Source organism: Sorex araneus, chromosome 3 (genome assembly GCF_027595985.1).
Source record: "Sorex araneus isolate mSorAra2 chromosome 3, mSorAra2.pri, whole genome shotgun sequence".
Classification (NCBI taxonomy): Eukaryota; Metazoa; Chordata; class Mammalia; order Eulipotyphla; family Soricidae; genus Sorex; species Sorex araneus.
This window is the reverse complement of record NC_073304.1, coordinates 95,819,810-95,838,383: the sequence shown is the minus strand read 5'-3', so window position 1 is coordinate 95,838,383 and position 18,574 is coordinate 95,819,810. Positions and strand designations below refer to the sequence as shown.

General features: G+C 42.8%; 1 protein-coding gene across 3 annotated transcripts in view; it reads left to right on the top strand.

The window, feature by feature from the left end:
* Nucleotides 1-8,306, top strand: part of DMXL2 (Dmx like 2) — a 134,794-nt gene extending 126,488 nt beyond the window's left edge. For all 3 annotated transcript variants that reach the window (XM_055129849.1, XM_055129848.1, XM_055129850.1), the window contains 7 exons: nucleotides 673-733; nucleotides 836-963; nucleotides 1,276-1,353; nucleotides 3,960-4,051; nucleotides 4,601-4,653; nucleotides 5,881-6,098; nucleotides 6,893-8,306. In XM_055129849.1, the coding sequence (XP_054985824.1) occupies nucleotides 673-733; nucleotides 836-963; nucleotides 1,276-1,353; nucleotides 3,960-4,051; nucleotides 4,601-4,653; nucleotides 5,881-6,098; nucleotides 6,893-7,102 (840 nt within the window). In that variant the 3' untranslated portion in view covers nucleotides 7,103-8,306. The remainder of the gene's footprint in view (nucleotides 1-672; nucleotides 734-835; nucleotides 964-1,275; nucleotides 1,354-3,959; nucleotides 4,052-4,600; nucleotides 4,654-5,880; nucleotides 6,099-6,892) is intronic.
* Nucleotides 8,307-18,574: the final 10,268 nt, after the last annotated feature.

Below are 18,574 nucleotides of genomic sequence, written 5' to 3'. Positions count from 1 at the left end.
TATCCGGTACTTGTGTTTGCTCTTAAGAGGTGCTGCTATTGCCTCCCCATATTGTTTATAGATGAGCGAACAGGGACCACAGAGTAGGAAAGCAGAGTCAGAGGAATTCCTGTGGACAAGGTTTTGGGAAGATGTGTTTGACGACATGGTTAGTCACTGTAGTTGAAGGGGGCCCTTCTCATGCTGAGAAGAGTTTGGAAATCCCACCGGCTGTCCTCTGCATAGGGTGCTCCCATGAGCACATCCTTACCACTAGAGAAGACTCTTGGTGTCCTCACAGAAACATACGGGCCAGGTGCTGTGCCCGTAAGCGACGTTTTCTTCTGCCATCTGTTCAGACAAATGAGGTGGATTTGAAAACTCAAAACAAGGCCAGAGCGATAGGACAGTGAGTAGGGCACATGCCTTGCGTGCGCCTAACACGGGTTCAGTCCCTAGTACTACATATGGTTCTCCGAGTACCACCTGGAGTGATCTGAGTGCAAAGCAAGGAATAAGCTCTGAACATTGCTGGGTATGGCCTGAAAAAAAAGAAAAGAAAAGAAAAGAAATATTCAAAGCAGTGCTGGTTTTAGCAGTAATCCAGGAAATAAGCGTTATCAGAATCAGAGTTGGCCTGATTCACCTCTTCTGTGATGACAGAACAAACCTGTTCTTTATTATCTTTCAAAGCTTATGAAAAGGAATCTACATAATGTTAAGAGAATGACCTCACACCCCGTCCACCAATACTGTAAGTCTTCTCTGATCCAGGGCCTCTTTCATTTTGATTTCCAGAATGGAACATAGTGGAACTTTTTTTGGTTCTTCATTTCTTTTTCCTTTCGTGCTTCAGATCTCACAGGTGCTCAGGATGGCAGCGTCCGAATGTTCGAATGGACGCGCCCCCAGCAACTTGTCTGCTTCCGCCAAGCCGGGAATGCAAGAGTCACCAGGCTCTATTTCAACTCACAGGGCAACAAGGTTAGTTCTTGGAGGCTACTGCTGTGTTCGTCTGAAAATAGTTGTGGATATTTATGTGTAGATAGAAGCAAGCCAACACCAAAGAGCAAATTTATATGCCGCAATTTCTTGATCCACTCCTTTGTTCTTAGATACTTGGGTTGTTTCCAGATCTATTGTGAATAGTGCTACAATGGAATGCAGATGTCTTTTTTAAGTAATCATGTTTGGGCTATAGGGGTGGATGTCAGGAAGTGGAATTGCTCAAGTCTCAGTGTTTTCGTGTGTGATAGGAGTACTTGGCTTTGTGTAATACTTATATCATTATTACAGTGCGGTGTTGCAGATGGAGAGGGTTTTCTGAGTATCTGGCAAGTAAACCAAACGGCATCAAATCCTAAACCTTACATGGTAAGTGTCGGCTGCACTGATGGAGGCCACATTATCAGCCAAATGTCTGTTTCTGAGCCTCACTAAGGTATCTGGGGAGAGGAAATGACAGTTCTTCAGCAACCGCAGTGTCCTAGTTTTATTTAACTTGGAGGCGACATCTGGAGTTGCTCAGTGGACCATATGTGGTTCCAGAGATTGAACCCAGGTTGGTCACGTTCGAGGCAAGTGCCCTACCCACTGTGCTATCTCTCCAGCCCCAGACCCCTAGTTTAAAACTGAGATGACCTACAGTGTTCTTCCTTCAGTTTGAAGGAAATTATTTTATTTGAAAATTTTCAGGGTCTTTTCCTCTCTCTGGTCCTATTTAAGATAGATTATACATTGTTTTTGTCCATTTACCAACATCTTAATGACAGAATTCTGTGGAGAGTTATTTTGTATTTTTTTTTTTTATTGGCGGGTTTGGGGGCACTCCCGGTAGTGCTATAGGGAACAGTCAATGCCACGGATCAAACTAGGGGCCCTACTTCCAGTCTTGGAGAAATTTATTTTGGATACAACAGTAAGACTCAAACTTTAATACAAATTAATATTTGGGAATGGAATAAGAAGAGAGTAGAAGGAAATGCTGTCTTACATGGCTTCATATTTTGGTTTTCCTGACTGTCCACACATTTCTTTTTTTTTTTTTTTTTAATTTTTATTAAATCACCATGTGGAAAGTTACAAAGTTCTCAGGTTTATATGTCAGTTATACAATATTCAAACACCCATCCCTTCACCAGTGCCCATATTCCACCACCAGAAACCCCAGTATACCCCCCGCCCCCACCCCCCTACCCCCTACTGTATAACTAATGAATTTCACTTCATTTTTTCTTTACCTTGATTACATTCCATAATTCAACACAAAACTCACTATAGTTGACATAACTCTCTCTCTCTCTCTCTCTTTTTTTCTCTTTTTCCTTTTCCCTTTTTTTTTTTTCTTTTTCCCCCTCATCCCCCTTCCTGTGCCTCATAGTATGGTGTACGCCACGCCACGTCGGCCAGCGTGGGGCTTTTGCCTAGTTCACAGTCCAGAGGTGGCTGCTACATTAAAAACCTTCAATATTTTCAACAAAAACTTACTGTTATTGTTTGGAGTTTCCCCCCCAAGTCAGACCTGTTCAAATGGAACCAATTCACATTGCTGAACAATTATAAATGTTAAGTCGCGCGGACGCGGCAGCGTCCGCGCGGTTTTGGATTTCTGTATAAAGTCCAGGGAGAATTCTGCCAGAAATTACATAGCCCAGCTCACAGTCCCAGTGCATTGCTGTAAGAAGTCTCTGAATTCAAAGTCTTTAGGCGCAGAGGGTCCGATTCGTGCTCAGCGGCTCCGGGTTTATCTGGGCCGAGGGCGTGCCGGTTACGCCCCCTTCCCATGAGTTCCTGGGAGCCCCCAAAGTAAAATCCGAATACCTGTGGGTCTGGAATCAGAAGATGGCGCCTGCCACATGGTGCCGCCAGCCCGCCGCTTTCCATGCAGGAAGACAGGGTGGGGGGGAAAAAAAATCCACCCCCAGCAGCACCGAGTTGTAGCCCAGTTTGGTGTCCCAATGCATTGCTCTCGGGTGCTGCGCTGGATGCCCGAATGTGTTACATCTTTGGAGTCAAAGTCTTTAAGCGCCGCAGAGGGTCCGATTCGCGCTCAGCGGCTCCGGGTTTATCTGGGAATCCACACATTTCTTTTTTGTTGTTTTGGGTCCACCCTGGCAATGCTCAGGGGTAACTTCTGTCTCTGAAATCAGAAAATTATTCCTGATGGTGCTCAGGGGACCATATGGGATGCCAGGGATTTAATCTGGGTTGACCACATGCAAGGCAAGCCAACCATGCCGACCTTCCACACTCTTGCTACAGCTCCATATTTCTAATAATGTTTAAAATATTATATAAATAACATATTCTTTGTGTGAAGTGATTTTGATCTGCCTTTTTGCCTTCAGTTAGAGCTTATTCCAAACAGAATTTTATCTTTTTTTTCTTTTTTGGGTCCTATCCAGCGATGCACAAAGGTTACTCCTGGCTCTGCACACAGGAAGTACTCCTGGCATTGCTTGGGGGACCACATGGGATGCTGGGGATTGAAACTGGGTCAGCCACATGCAAGGCAAACACCTTACCCACTGTACTATATCACTCCAACCCTCCAAGCAGAATTTTATTTTCAATTTTGACAGCCTCCTTCTAGATCCCCCCTCCAGTTTTTTATTCATCCACATGATCCAACAACACCTAGCTTTGTAAATAAATGGTCCCCACAGTGCCAGAACATCCGTGGGGCCTGTTGTGGGTAGTGTTTAATTTGATTATTTGTACCCCACTTGATTTTGTTTTAGGTTGCTAAATTTTTCACCCAGGACTATGGTGAAGAATTTAGCAAATTAAAAAAGAAAAAAAGCAACCATGTGGTGTTGGGAATTAAACTCAGGCTCTCACGTGTAAAGCATGCATTCAGGTCCTTTGTTCTATTACCTTAAGCTCATGTTCTTAGCTCATGTATACTTTATTGGTAGAATTCTGTGCTACAGAGATTTTACTGGGTTTTTAGGTAACATTAGTTCCACTGTGTTTTCTAGAGTTGGCAGTGCCACAGTAAAGCCACCAGTGACTTCGCATTTATTACCTCTTCAAGTCTAGTTGCCACATCAGGACAGTCCAATGACAACAGGTAGGTGGGTAGAGAAAACGAAATAATAAGCCGGCGTTGGGCAGGAAGCTCGCTATGAACTAGAGATTTCTATTTAGTAGTATTTCCCATCCCACACACACAGAAAAACTTCTGTGACCATAGTTCAAGTAGTTTTTGTTTTGTTTGTTACTAAAAAGAGAAAACTGAAGCTTGCCCTTCAGGGCATCTTAAATTCTTTCTCAGTTAACACTCTCAGGCACTTAAGACATCTTTTTCATTGACATCACTCACCTGGGAATCCATTTCTCAGCTCCCTACGGGGTTGCCACAGGGGTGAGGGGGTGAGAGAGCTTCCCTTCTACGCAGGAAATCATGTCTCATTTTTGCTGGAAGATGAGACTGGTGATTTTGTAATTTAGAAAGGATAAACTCCCAGGCGAATGATCCCCCCTAGTCTCCTCCCAGTTTAGGATTGCTGCTTTGTGGAAGTGAGTGAATGAAGCAGTGAGTTTTAAAAAAAAATTAGTCAAGATATTAGACTTGAGGATTCTGTGTGCCTAAGAATGACTAAGACTGTCTCTTTGTAAGAAACGTCTGCCTGTGGGACACGCTGATCTCCCCCGGGAACAGCCTCATTCATGGTGAGTGCCAGCCGGGACACAGCAGGTGGTGGTGGGACGGTGCCTCCTCGATTTTCAACAGTGACTTTCTGGTTTAGCAGCAGGATAAAAGTGGGAAAGTGCTTGGACTAAAATTACCTAAGTTTGCAGGGAAAACGGTACAGCTGTAGAATTCCAGCTAGCCTAGTGTTATGTTATACTCTTCATTTAAACTAGGGCATGGAGCAGGGGCAGAGCGGTAGTATAGTGGTAGTATAGTGGATAGGGCATTTGTGTTGCACGTGGCTGACCCAGGTTCAATCCTGGCATCCATATGGGCCTTCGAGCCTGCCAAGCCTGAACACAGAGTTAGAAGTAAACCCTGAGCACCGCCAGGTGTGACAAAAAAAAAAAAGTATAGAGAATGGTGCTCCTGGCTGTTTAAGGAATTATTTACACTCATCAAAATCAATACAAGTTAAAGAATTAAACACAAAAGTAAATTGCATCTAAAATCTGAGATTCTGGGTTAAATCCCCTTTACTGCCCCCCCCACCCCCTGCCAAGTTCACCTTATTGTAATAGTAAAACTATGCCATTGCAAATTCTTCCGGTTTGGTGGGGGCACATTCCCAACTCCCCCATTTAAATATTTGGTTTAAAAGTGCTTTCTTCCATACCTAGTGCTGCTAAAGGTGCTCCAGGCTCAAATAAACTTGCTTGAAGCAGAGACATTTTAGTAGAAGACTTTCAGGCTTTTAACACGCTGACGTACATTTTGAAAGATGTCATTTCCAGTTTTGTTTAATTCCAAAATCATTGACAGCTCTTTCGTTTAAGGCTTTACTCATAGTTTTAATTTCGATTAAAATTTAAACCCCAGCACAGGGGTGGCGGGGGAGGGGAGAGGCCCGTGCAGGGCCGGGATCCAGCCCAGGGTGCTGTGTCCACCAAACATGCTGCCAGGACTTACACCGTATCACAGTGTGGCCAGTACTGGGAATTGCGGTAACTCACCAACTGAGCATTTCCCTGCTCGTGGACGCTGGGGCCTTCATGGAGAGCTCAGGAGAACTGTCGTCACTTCTGCACATTTCCAGTGAGGTGGCACACACATTAGTTGGGTTTCAGGTCCCAACTCCTCACCGCAGTGTGTTAAGATCAACTGAGAATGGACAGTGACAGCAGCCTTTCCGGGTTCTCCCTTCAGCGGGAACTGCAGCGCTAGAATGAGTTCATTTGTGAAGGACCCTGGGTGTTTCCCTGCAGGCTTCACGTGCCACGACCATGGGGCCACGGTGCTCCAGTATGCGCCCAAACACCAGCTGCTTATCTCGGGAGGCAGGAAAGGCTGGGTGTGTCTGTTCGACATCCGCCAGAGACAGCTGATGCACACGTTCCAGGCCCATGACTCGGCCATCAAGGCCTTGGCGCTGGATCCCTGTGAGGAATATTTTACTACCGGCTCAGCAGAGGGGAACATAAAGGTGAGTCTGAACAGGGGCTGGAGTGATAGTTCCTGCCTTGCACGTGGCCCACCTGGGTTCTGTCCCCCGCATAACACTGAATGTCGTCCAAAACTAAAAATAAACCAAAAAAAAAAAAAAACCCGGTTAGAATTAAAACCAAAACAACAAAACACACATACTCTGGAGTGTCAAGGATCTCTTATAGAGATCAGATTTCTTTCTAAGAAACATTATTAGAAAATTTGATCACTTGACTGAAGGAAATAGGTACAGCTGTAAGCAATGTATTTCCTCGGTCATGACCACAACTATGTTCTTAAGCTATTGGAACCAATATCTGCCTTTATATGTTTACCAGAAAATTGTCCCACGTTACTGGGACTGTTTGATGCCTGTGTAGTAAATAGACTACCACAGCCTAGCATTCTAATCAGGTTTCCAGATGGTCTGGAAAACCAAATTGTCAGATTCTTAAGTGTATGATTTTAATGCCTGGAATTTTTTGTGGGGCCAGGGGTGGTCTGGTTCCTACTTTGTCTCCTTACCACTCCCTGATTATATAGCGGGGCTAAGAGTGGTTTTTAAATATTCTGCAGCTCCAGCCTTGACAATGGATGTAATGAATCAAGTTAGGGGAGAGGGGTATATTTGGGTAGAAAACTACAAGAGAACCTGAGCAATGGCAAAGAAGGGACTTAGGTAAGCTGTCAGTCGTGACACAGTAGCTGGAAGGCTGGCCGGTAGGGAGAAATTTGGGTCTAGGCAAGAGAAACGATTTTCTGACATACCCATTGTTTTTGTTTTTGAACCAGGTTTGGAGATTGACAGGCCACGGCCTGATTCACTCATTTAAAAGTGAACACGCTAAGCAGTCCATCTTCCGGAACATTGGGGCTGGAGTTACACAGATTGACATCACCCAGGGCAACCGGATCTTCTCCTGTGGGGCAGACGGGACGCTGAAAACCAGGGTTCTACCCAATGCTTTTAACTTCCCAACTAGAATTCTTGACATTCTATAGACTCAAGGATAGAGGTTTTATTTTTTATAAACAATCCAATTGAGAAAAAAAAATACTGAAGTTAGGCATTCCTCCTTTCCAAGCGGCTGAAACATTTAAAACAGTACAGAGAATCTCTGTAAAATCCAATCCAAGCTGACCGTTGCCTGTACAGGTGGGTAGAATGGCTGCATGTACCTTGTTATCATGCTGACATAAGAAAAAAAATATTTAAAAAATCAAGCCTCCTGTTCTGAGAAGGATAGCTATCCTTAAAGCATCTAGCAAACCTGATTCAGAAACCGTTTGCGGCTAAGTTTGCGTATTAATCAGTTACAGCAAGGAAGGTCTTTGTACAGGGAAGAAGATATCGTCGTGTTCCTCCCTACTCTTCCTGCTGACTGAAGCATGCCTGCAGTCTCTTATGTTGAGCGAAGGGTAGTCCTACCGTGTTAGAATCGTAGACTCAGAATTGCTGAGCACTGAGCAGCGTGCAGTGACTAGTTCTCTGCTGTGAGGTCATTTCCATTCGTTCCTGCTGAGTATTTTTCCCGTTAGTGTTTCCACAGAGCTAGTACTGTAACTTGCAAAGAGTGCAGTGTCCTCAATTTGCACATTTACTTTTTTTTCTCTTTTGGACTGCTCGGGCATTTTATTTTTCTCCTCTCCTATATATTTGCCTTCATATTAGGAATGGAATATGTGAAAATGACATCGACATTTGTAGCTAACCAACACATACCGACTGAATACGTTTTTCTTTTCACACATCAGGGTTCCACACTCGCAGCATCTTAAGGCTATGTTGAAACTCCGCCAGTAGAGCATTTCATGTCATATTTAAGATGAATGTTAGGCTTTTTTGTGGCCTGTTCATAGTTGATGAGATTGGTGATATTATTTATTACCACAGCCTATTGTATAAACTATGCAGCTAAATATTATTTGCTTGTAAGATATTAGCAACTGTTGTCATATTTTGATGTATTTCCTTGGTCATGACCAAAAAATATGTTCTTGAGCTATTATTGAAACCAATGTCTGTGTTTATAAGTGTTTACCAGCAAATTGTCTCATCATGTTAATGAGAATGTTTGATGCCTGTGCAGTAAATAGTAAATTATAATGGCCCAAAAGCACCTTTCTCTGAAGGCGATGTGATGTTCGAGCTATGAAATACACATGTAAAAGAAAAATAAATGTTATTTGTTAGAGTTTTACCTTAGTTTAGTCTGTTGTGACATTCTTTGGTCCGTTTCAACAGTTGAGAACGTCTTTTAGAGGTGTTTGAAGCTATTTGTATTGGGACATTCTAGGAAATGGGATAACACACCGGTGAGTCAGAAGGATATTAGAACTGTTGGTAAGAACTAACCTCACAGAACCTCAAACGTTCATGTTATTGCTGCTGACATGGAGAGGAATAACGGAGCACTTGAATACTGAGGTGCACACATTGGACAAACATGGAAACCATAGTTATAGGTGGCAGAATTATGTAACTGATATATGCATTGGTGTATTAAGTTCATTTTTGGTCAGAGTATACATTGTATGTTCTCTATGCTTTTAAATTTGGCTAATCTTGGTACTTAGTCATGTGAGTTTAAAAATGTGTATATTCAGGGAGCTGGAGAGGTAGTATAGGGGGCAGGGCACTTTCCTTGCACGTGAGAGTCCTGGGACTGACCTTCAGCACTCCATACTGTCCCAAGTCCCATTGGGTATAGCCCCCAAAACAGCAAAATCCTGCTAGATGAAGTATCCAGGTGATTGATGATACTGTTAACTAGATTCTTTCTGATTTTCTATCAGCTACCTATAAAGGGGTGTCAGAGTCCTCAACTAGAGTAACCAATTATTCCATTTTTCCTTGCTCTTCTTTCATTTTGCACTTTTAAGTCTTATTTGGGTTGCTTATGTGTTGAAAGACTATGTTCTTTAAAAATGAATTTATCATGTTATGTCCTTTATCCTTAACCATTGTACTTCCACTACTTTCAAACAAAACAAACTTCATAACTGTTAGCTTGCTTTTGACTTGTGTTTACATGGCTTTTCTTCATTTTCTTTTAATTTATTATATTGAAAGTAAGCATTATTTGCTGACTTCTGTATCTCACTGATATACTTAGACCATTTTCATTTAAAGTGGTTCTTGGCCTAGCTGTGTTCAGTTCTGTTGCATCAACCTCTCTTACGCTCACTGCTATTCTCCTAACACTAGTTTAAGTTCTCCTTCTACATTGTTTTTCATTTCCTGGGATAACTTTGGTTTTGGGGACAGTTCTGGTCATGACCAAGAGCTGCTCGCAGTGGTGGGAGGGGGTCCATGTAGTGCTGGGATTGAACCTAGGCCTCCTGTTCGTACTCAGCCTATTGAACTCTCTCCAGCCTGCCTTCTCTATTGAGCATTTTATGATTCCATTTTACTATAAAATTATACTTTAAAAAATTTATTTTGAGAGGGGGCTTTGGGAGACCATATGAGCTGCCAGGGTTCAAACATGAGTCTGCCATGTACAAGGCAAACACCCTACGTGCTGTACTATCATTCCACTGTACTGTAGCACTGTCATCCCGTTGTTCATTGATTTGCTCAAGCAGGCACCAGTAATGTCTCCATTGTGAGACTTGTTGTTACTGTTTTTGGCATATCGAATATGCCACGGGTAGCTTGCCAGGCTCTGCCGTGTGGGCGCGATACTCTCAGTAGCTTGCCAGGCTCTCTGAGAGGGACGGAGGAATCGAACCTGGGTCTGCCGCACGCAAGGCAAAAGCCCTACTCACTGTCCTATCATTCCAGTCCCTATAAATTATACTTCTGTGAAGGGTTCTTATTGTAGACCACATAAAGCAGCCACTTAAAACTAATTTCTGTTACTTTCAAATAACATGTCATTAAAGGTAGTGCAGTTATATTTTAATTCCTTCCGTATAACATTGCTGCCATGTGTTACACTTACACGAGCTCAATTAAGAGTTTTTCTTACATTTATTTCTTCTCTGCTCTTTATTTCTTCATGTAGCTCTGAATTCCCAAAGCAAACCACACAAATCCTTTGTACCCTACTTCTTTCACCAAACTCCATTCTGTCTTTTGATTCTTCTTCCAAAATAAGGGAAGTCAGAGTAGGCACAATAATAATAATAATAATAATAATAATAATAATAATAATAATAGCCTGATAAAATAGTTTGCAAAAGACTATTCCTATTGTTGACACCTGGCACTGCAATATGTGTTAATTCAACTATATGCAAGTGTGAAGCAATGGAGGTACACACCAGCATCAATGTGTTAAAAGCAAAATGGCCCAAGCTACCGAGGGTAGCAGAGTTTCAGCCCAGATGTTCTGAGTGAGAGCTTTCAAACGGAGGGTAAGGCTCTTGCTCTGCATGTAGACAACACTGGCTCAGCCCCCAGCACCACTTATGCTGTCTTGAGCACTGCTGGGTATGCGCCTTCCTCCCCATCCCCGCAATCAAACCAGAAGACAACAATGCAAACCACCTTAAGTAGTAGCCCAGCACGTGTAAGTTCCTGAGTTAGATCCAAGGGACTTCAGCATTGTGAGCTGTCGCCTGGCCCCTTCCCCCTCAAGCCTGTACTACTGGGAGAACCTTATCAAGTAAACTTGTCAGAGACTTTAGAAAACAATTGGCCATTGTGATGAAGGGCAGTACTGCTGAGAGGAGCATTGTCACTGACCCGAACGAGTAGCCTGGAAGTTTCCAGGCCGTAAGTGGGATGGGTATAGGAATACACAGTATTCTAGGGAATACACAGTAGCTACCATTTTCAGGCCAGAGAAGAGAAATCTTTGCAGGTTTCAAATGCCAGCTTACATGGATCGGGGCACCTGAATGACAAAACCAAGGAGAGCCTCACTGCACACACAAAGTTCATGTCCTCACCTACCACAAACAGTTCACGGTGCACTCAGTTAAGTATTCTGAAGGGATAGATTAATATTACACTAAAACACTGCCTAGGTCTCAAGTAGCCAAGTTCCAAAAGCATCAACCTCTTTCCAAACTGAAATGCCCAGCAAACTGCTTGGGTGTTTATAGGAACACAAGGACCCTCAGCACCCAATCAACATTAGCACTGTCATCCCACTGTCATTTGCTTGAGCAGGCACCGGTAATGTTTCCATTGTGAGACTTGTTACTGTTTTTGGCATATCGAATATGCCACGGGTAGCTTGCCAGGCTCTGCCGTGTGGGTGGGATACTCTCAGTAGCTTGCCAGGCTCTCCAAGAGGGATGGAGGAATCAAACCCGGGTCAGCCATGTGCAAGGCAAATGCCCTACCCGCTGTGCTATCACTCTATCCAGCAAACATGAAAACATAAAAATATTATCAGGCAAAGTCATTTTTAACATAAAACATGTCTAACATATAAAACATATTAATATATAAAAAATATGACCAGGCACGAGAAGTAGGACAGTATGAACCCTAGAGGAGAAATACAAGATGACTGTATCATGGGGGTAAAATTGTTAGAAGGAATATTGAAGTAACTATTGTAAGTGTCCGACAAGTTCACGACTTGATGTTTTAAACTGGGAATATGGAAGACATGGAGGAAAACCACCACATTTCTAGAAAAATAAAATACCAAGTTGTGAAACAACACAGATGCATTTAAATTGGATTAAATGTTAAAGAAAAGAATGATTACAAGGACATAGCAGGGCCAGAGAGGTAGGGCAGGGGATAAGGCTCTCGCCTTGCATGCAGCTGATCCTGGTTCCATCCTGACCTGAGCACAGCCAGGGGTGGTGCCGTCCCTGCCCCCCTTCCCCCCCAAAAAAAGCCCCACGGCAATAGAAACTATCCAAAATGAAATAGACACTGGGACAATATGTGAAAAGCAGCTTGAAGCATGCACGGGCCCCGAGTTCTAGGTACCACATCCTGCACCTACCCACCCCCAGGCCCAGCATCATTGCTGTAGCCCTGGAGGCTTCCAAGCATCATAGGGAAGTTCTGGTGGCTCACAGCATGGTTTGGCCACAGCAGCACAACATCACCAGCCCAAGCACTCAGCCATTGGCCAGGTTTGTCCCAGGATAGCCCTTCCACAAGGACATCACAGCTTTCTGCAGCCCAATACGTGTGTAGCTGGAGTCTTTGAGGAAGAGAATAGAAAGCAATTGATGAAATAATGGCCCAGATGTTTTGATTTTGTGCAGACTAGGAACTATAGATCCAGAAACTTGGTCACAGACACTGAAAGAATGAAAACATGAAAGAATTTGCATCAAGCCACACCAAGGTCAGATCAAGTTGGAGATCTTGAGACTAATAGGAGAACAGATACATTTCATACAGAGGAACTCGGGCCTTTTATGTCAGATTTCTGCTGGAAGTAGAGCAAATCCAGAGTGGAGCATCGTGAAGAGGGTGGTTAAAGGTAGCACAGGAAAATCCTGATCTCCTCCCACAGACCTAATCCTCAACAAAATAGAAGTTCCCTGGACTAAATGGAAAACAAACCCCAGAGCACTCCATATTAGAGGGGTGTGGTGGGGGGAAGCAGCAACCGTGTCAAGGAGAGGCAGAGAAAGTGTCCCTGAGAAGTGCCACTGGCATGGTGATCGGCATTTATGATCTATCCTTTCCAAGGACTGGAGAGATAGCACAGCGGGTAGGGCATGCCTTGCATGTGGCCAACCCAGGTTCGATTCCTCTGTCCCTCTAGGAAAGCCCAGCAAGCTAGCAAGAGTATCCCGCCTGCATGGCAGAACCTGACAAGCTACCCGGGGTATATTTGATATGCCAAAAACAGTAACAACAAATCTCACAATGGAGATGTTACTGGTGCCTGCTCGAGCAAATCAATGAACAATGGGACCACAGTGCTACAGTGCCTTTCCAAGGAGGTCATCACCCTGGGGAACAACAAATTTGTATTACACACCACGTACCCCAAATGCTTGGGGTTAATATCAGAGAGATAAGCCCCAAAAATGTCTCCGAGAAATGATGGGGCTGGTTTCAGCAGATCCCCTAGACCGGAGATAGTGGAGTCCATTCATTGTTGCACAAAAGCAGCCAGTTGAAAGCACCTCCTAGAGCCAGGGAGATAGTACAAGAAAGAGAAAGAGAAAGAGAGAAAGAAAGAGAAAGGAGAAAGAAAAGAAAGGAAGAAAAGAAGAGTGTCCCTTTTCCCCCACATCCACACCAGGACTGGTTGCTTTTGTTCTTTTGAATGTGTGCCAGTCTCTGTGGTGTGAGATGATATCTCATTGTTGTTTTGATTTGCATCTCCCTGATGACTAGTGATGTGAAGCTTTGTTTTGTAATTTAAATTTTTTTTTTATTTTTTATTGAATCACCATGTGGAAAGTTACAATGCTTTCAGGCTTATGTCTCAGTTACACAATGCTCAAACACCCATCCCTTCACCAGTATACATATTCCACCACCAAGAACCACAGTAAACCTCCCCCACCCCGCCACCTCTCCAGCCCCCCACCCCGCCTATGTAGCTGATAAATTTCACTTTACTTTCTCTTTACTTTGATTGCATTCAATATTTCAACAAAAAAACTCACTATTATTGTTTGGAGTCCCCCCACCCTCCAAAGTCAGACCTGCTGGAAAGGAAGCATTTGATAATTTGTTTTCCATTGCTGAGAATGAAGAGATATGTGGTCGTGTGGCTACAATAGCGGCCACAAGGTTTTGGATTTCTGTATTTTAGTATTTTAGTAACTAAGTCCAGAGACATTTCTGCCAGAAGTTGCAACATTGCCAGATCGTACCTCTCTGCTTCATTATATTTGTGGAGCATTTTTTCATGTGCCTTTTGGCCATTTGTAATTCTTTTTTGAGGAAACATGTTCATTTTTTCTCTCCATTTTTTGATGGGGTTGGAGGTTTTTTTCTTGTACAATTCTACTAGTGTCTTGTATATCCTGGATATTAATCCCTTATCAGATGGGTATTAGGTAAATATTCTTTCCCATTCTGTGGGCTCTTTCTGTATTTTGGTCAGTGTTTCTTTTGAAGTGCCAAAGCTTCTTAATTTGATGTAGTCCCATTTGTTTATGTTTGCTTCCACTTGCATGGTCAGTGCTGTTTCGTCCTTAAATATGCTTTTAGCTTCAATGTCATGGAGAGTTCTCCCTACATTTTCCTCTATGTAACTTATAGATTCATGTCTGATATTGAGTGTTTGATCATTGTGTGATTGTAACCCAAACATGAAAGCTTGCAACTATCTCACAGTGACCCAATAAAATTTAAAAAGAAAGAAAGAAAGAAAGAAAGAAAGAAAGAAAGAAAGAAAGAAAGAAAGAAAGAAAGAAAGAGAAAGAAAGAAAGAGAAAAGAAAGGAAGGAAAGAAAGAAAGAAAGAGAAAAGAAAGGAAGGAAAGAAAGAAAGAAAGAAAGAAAGAAAGAAAGAAAGAAAGAAAGAGAAAAGGAAAGAAAAAAGAAAGAAAGAAAGAAAGAAAGAAAGAAAGAAAGAAAGAAAGAAAGAAAGAAAGAAAGAAAGAAAGAAAGAAAGAGAAAAGAAAGGGAGGAAAGAAAGAAAGAAAGAAAGAAAGAGAAAAGGAAAGAAAGAAAGAAAGGGAGAGAGAAAGAAAGAAAGGGAGAGAGAGAAAGAAAGAAAGGGAAAGAGAAAGAAAGAAAAGAAAGAAAGAGAGAGAGAAAAGAAAGGAAGGAAAGAAAGAAAGAAAAATAAAGAAAGGGAGAAAGAAAGAAAGGGAAAGAGAAAGAAAGAAAGAAAGAAAGAAAGAGAGAGAGAGAAAGAAAAGGAAAGAAAGAAAGAAAGAAAGAAAGGGAGAGAGAAAGAAAGAAAGAAAGAAAGAAAGAAAGAAAGAAAGAAAGAAAGAAAGAAAGAAAGGGAGAGAGAAAGAAAGGGAGAGAGAAAGAAAGAAAGAAAGAAAGAAAGAAAGAAAGAAAGAAAGAAAGAAAGAAAGAAAGAAAGAAAGAAAGAAAGGGAGAGAGAAAGAAAGGGAGAGAGAAAGAAAGAAAGAAAGAAAGAAAAGAAAGAAAGAAAGAAAGAAAGAAAGAAAAAGAAAAGAAAGAAAGGAAAGAAAGCAAGCTTGCTCCTAGACTATAGGTAAGGGGTCCATCTAATCTTAACATTTTAGCTAGAGGGGCAGGAACTGTGGGAATCTCTTCAGGACCCAAGTGCCACCTTTAAAATTCTCCCTGTATCCTGCTAATGTTAGTTTTGGTAGAAACCACCTTTTTGTTGTTGTTGCTGTTGTTATTTTTGTTTGGGGGCCACATCTGGCAATGCTCAGGGTTTATATCCGACTGCACTCAGGAATCGCTCCTAGTGGTGCTCAGGGGACCCTGTGGGATGCTGGGGATCCAATCCAGGTCAGTTGTGTGTAAAGCAGGTGCTTTACCCACTGTGCTATCTCTCTGGCCCCAGATGAGTTTTAGGCATGTAAGTTTTTAACACTAGTCCCACCACCAGTGTCAGCTTCCCTCCCTCAGTGTTTCCATCGCTCTCCCCACCTCTGCCTGTTACCTTGACAGGCCCTTTACAAAATTCTGGGATTGCAGCTTAGATTTCACGTTTTCTGTGTTGTTGAGCTTGTGTTTTGGTTATATAGTTATACCATTTTCCCACATTAACACCAACCATGCTTCTGACAGATTTCTAAAGCACAAACTCTGTAGGTCAGGAGAGAAAGTTACCACTCAAAACACTCAAAGATGAAAACAACTCAGTAAAGAAGAATTGCCTGCAAAATTTCAGACATAGAGGGAGGAAAAGGCTTTCCCAGGTAGAAAAATGATGAACAAATTCATTACTACTTTTATAATTCCCTTACCAAGATGTTGTGGGGTGTTTTATTTTGTTCTGGTTTTTAGTTTGGGGTTACTTTTTGAGGAATATTTGGGAGCCTGTTTGTTTGTTTGTTTGGGTCAATACCCAGCTATTCAGAGGCACTCCTGCCAGTGTTCAGGGGCCCCTATGCCATGCTGGGGATTGAACCTGGGTCTCCTGCAAAACATGCTTTCAGCCCATTTAACTATCTCTCCCCAGCCCCTATAAGAAATGTTGAAAGGAGCTCTTCTATTTCTATCCTCAAAAATAAAAGTTCACTAAAATACTGAATATGGCCACAGAAATTCAGGGAATAAGATGATAGCAGCATGCTTCTGTATTTTAACAATCATGCTAAATACCCACGGACTGAACTCAGGAACGGGGAGATTGACTAAAGAGCAAAGTCAAATGATCCTGCGACGATTCAATGGCTTAAAACACTTGCCCAGCAAGCTTAAAACGGCAAGTTCAAACCCAGGTTCCACCACTCGCTATGAGGGATCCTGATAGCTCTGCTATTAGGGGTCCCCAACAGGAAAGGGCCCAGTAGAGGGCTCCATGATTTAGGAGGAATAAGACAATATACCAGCACCAGCAGAAGCCTGAGCTGAATCTTCAGGGCTGTGCGTCACTCACTGTCACTGTCATCCCCTTGCTCATCGATTTGCTCAAGTGGGCACCAGTAACGTCTCCATTGTGAGACTTGTTGTTACTGTTTTTGGCATATCAAATACGCCATGAGTAGCTTGCCAGGCTCTGCCGTGCGGGTGAGACACTCTTGGTAGCTTGCCGGGCTCTCCGAGAGGGGCAGAAAAATCGAACGTGGGTCCGCTGTGTGCAAGGCAAATGCCCTCCCCGCTGTGCTATCGCTCCAGCCCAGGGCTGTGCGTGGGCTAAGGCAATTCTGACCAACCCATGCCAGGATTTTAGGCAAGGAGAAAAACAAAACCCAAAGCCCAACTATATGCTACCTGGTTTAGTTAAAATACGTAATCTATAAACAGACTTAAGAGTATGTGGAAAATTATATTCAAGGCCAATAGAAAAAAAAGTTTAAGGGGCCGGAGAGAAAATACAGCAGGTAAGGCACTTTACTTGACCACAGTTTGATCCCTGGTACCCCTGAGTCAGGTGTAGCCCTGAAACAACAAAATATTTTAAATAGCAATTGCTATACTTATCAAATAAAAATCTTTCAGTGGAAAAAATGAGGGAAAGGATACATACAGAAATTAATACATCAAGATATAAAATATATACACCCAATATAGGGCCATCAAATTAGAAAAATATTTAAGGACCTAAAGAGAGACTGACAATGTAATAATAGTAAGGGACTTTAAATACCCTCTTAGAGCAATGGCCTAGAAGATCAGGCAGGCAGAAAAACAGGAAACAAAATTAGATGAGATGGACTCCATAGGAATTTCTATAACATTCTGCCCAAAACAAAGCATATTCTTCAAGGGCACATAGAACATTCTCAAATACAGACCGTATATTAGGACACAAGTCAGTACATTTGTGAAGACTGAAATAATTGCAATGTGTATCTTTTTAATGTCTTAGTGGTATGAAATAGAAATCAACTAAGAAAAAAGGAGATGGCTACAAGTCTCTGAAAATTGCGCTGTTGAATATGAGCAGATCAAAGGAGAACCTGAAAATACACAGAGGAATTAAAATGAAGTTATAGGAACCTATGTGATGTAGCAGTCTCTTGCCCCCACACTTGGCTGTCTTCCCCGGGGCCCCTCAGAGGGGGTGGACTCCGGTTTCCCTCCTCACCCCAAGCAGAGCTCCCTTGGCTGAAGACTTCCCAGAGCCCAGCCACAGCCACGCTCAAGGCCCCTCTCCACACGTTCTGATGAGCCTTATGTATGAAGGAACCGGCAGAGGAACCCAGGTGTGTGGGACCTGGTGTCGAGACCTCTAAGCCTGCTCAGATCAGGACTGGGCCTCTTCCGCCCAGATTCCCCATTTTCCAGTAGCTAGGCAGACACACCCAGGGACTGCCCCCACCCCATGCCATGTAATCCCATCAATGGCCAACATCCAGAGACTATAAAACCAAACTCCCAGACATCTTATAGTCTAGTTCTCCCTCTGGGAGAACCTGGCAAGCTACCGAGAGTTTCCTAGGAGAGCCTCGCAAACTCCCCATGGCTTATTCATATGCCAAAACCAGTAACAATGCTGGATCTCATTCCCTGACCCTGAGTTTCCAATGCAGCACCATTGCAAAGGATGAGTAAAGAGAGGCTTCTAAAATCTCAGAGTTAGGACGAATGGAAACGTTACTGAGACCACTTGAGAAATTCGACGATCAATGGAATGATGATGTGATGTAGTAAAAAGTGGCCCTACGGGTAATATAAATCCCCTTAGGAAACAAAAACAATCATGAATCAAATCTTATAGCTTAGACCTAAAGGAACTAGAAATACAAAGCCAATGGCCAGGGGAAGGAAGGAAATAATAAAAATGAGAATGACAGCTGGACAGATGGAACCAAGAACTAATACTTTGAAAGGGAGAAAGTGGGGTGCTTCAGTGCCTTTAGACATATTGGTTAGGAGATTCCCCTGGGAAGAGTTCAAATGGGTGAAAGGAGCAGTTTCGTGTGACAAAAAAAACAAACAAAAAAACACAGAAAATGAGACAGAGAAATTTTACCCCGGGAG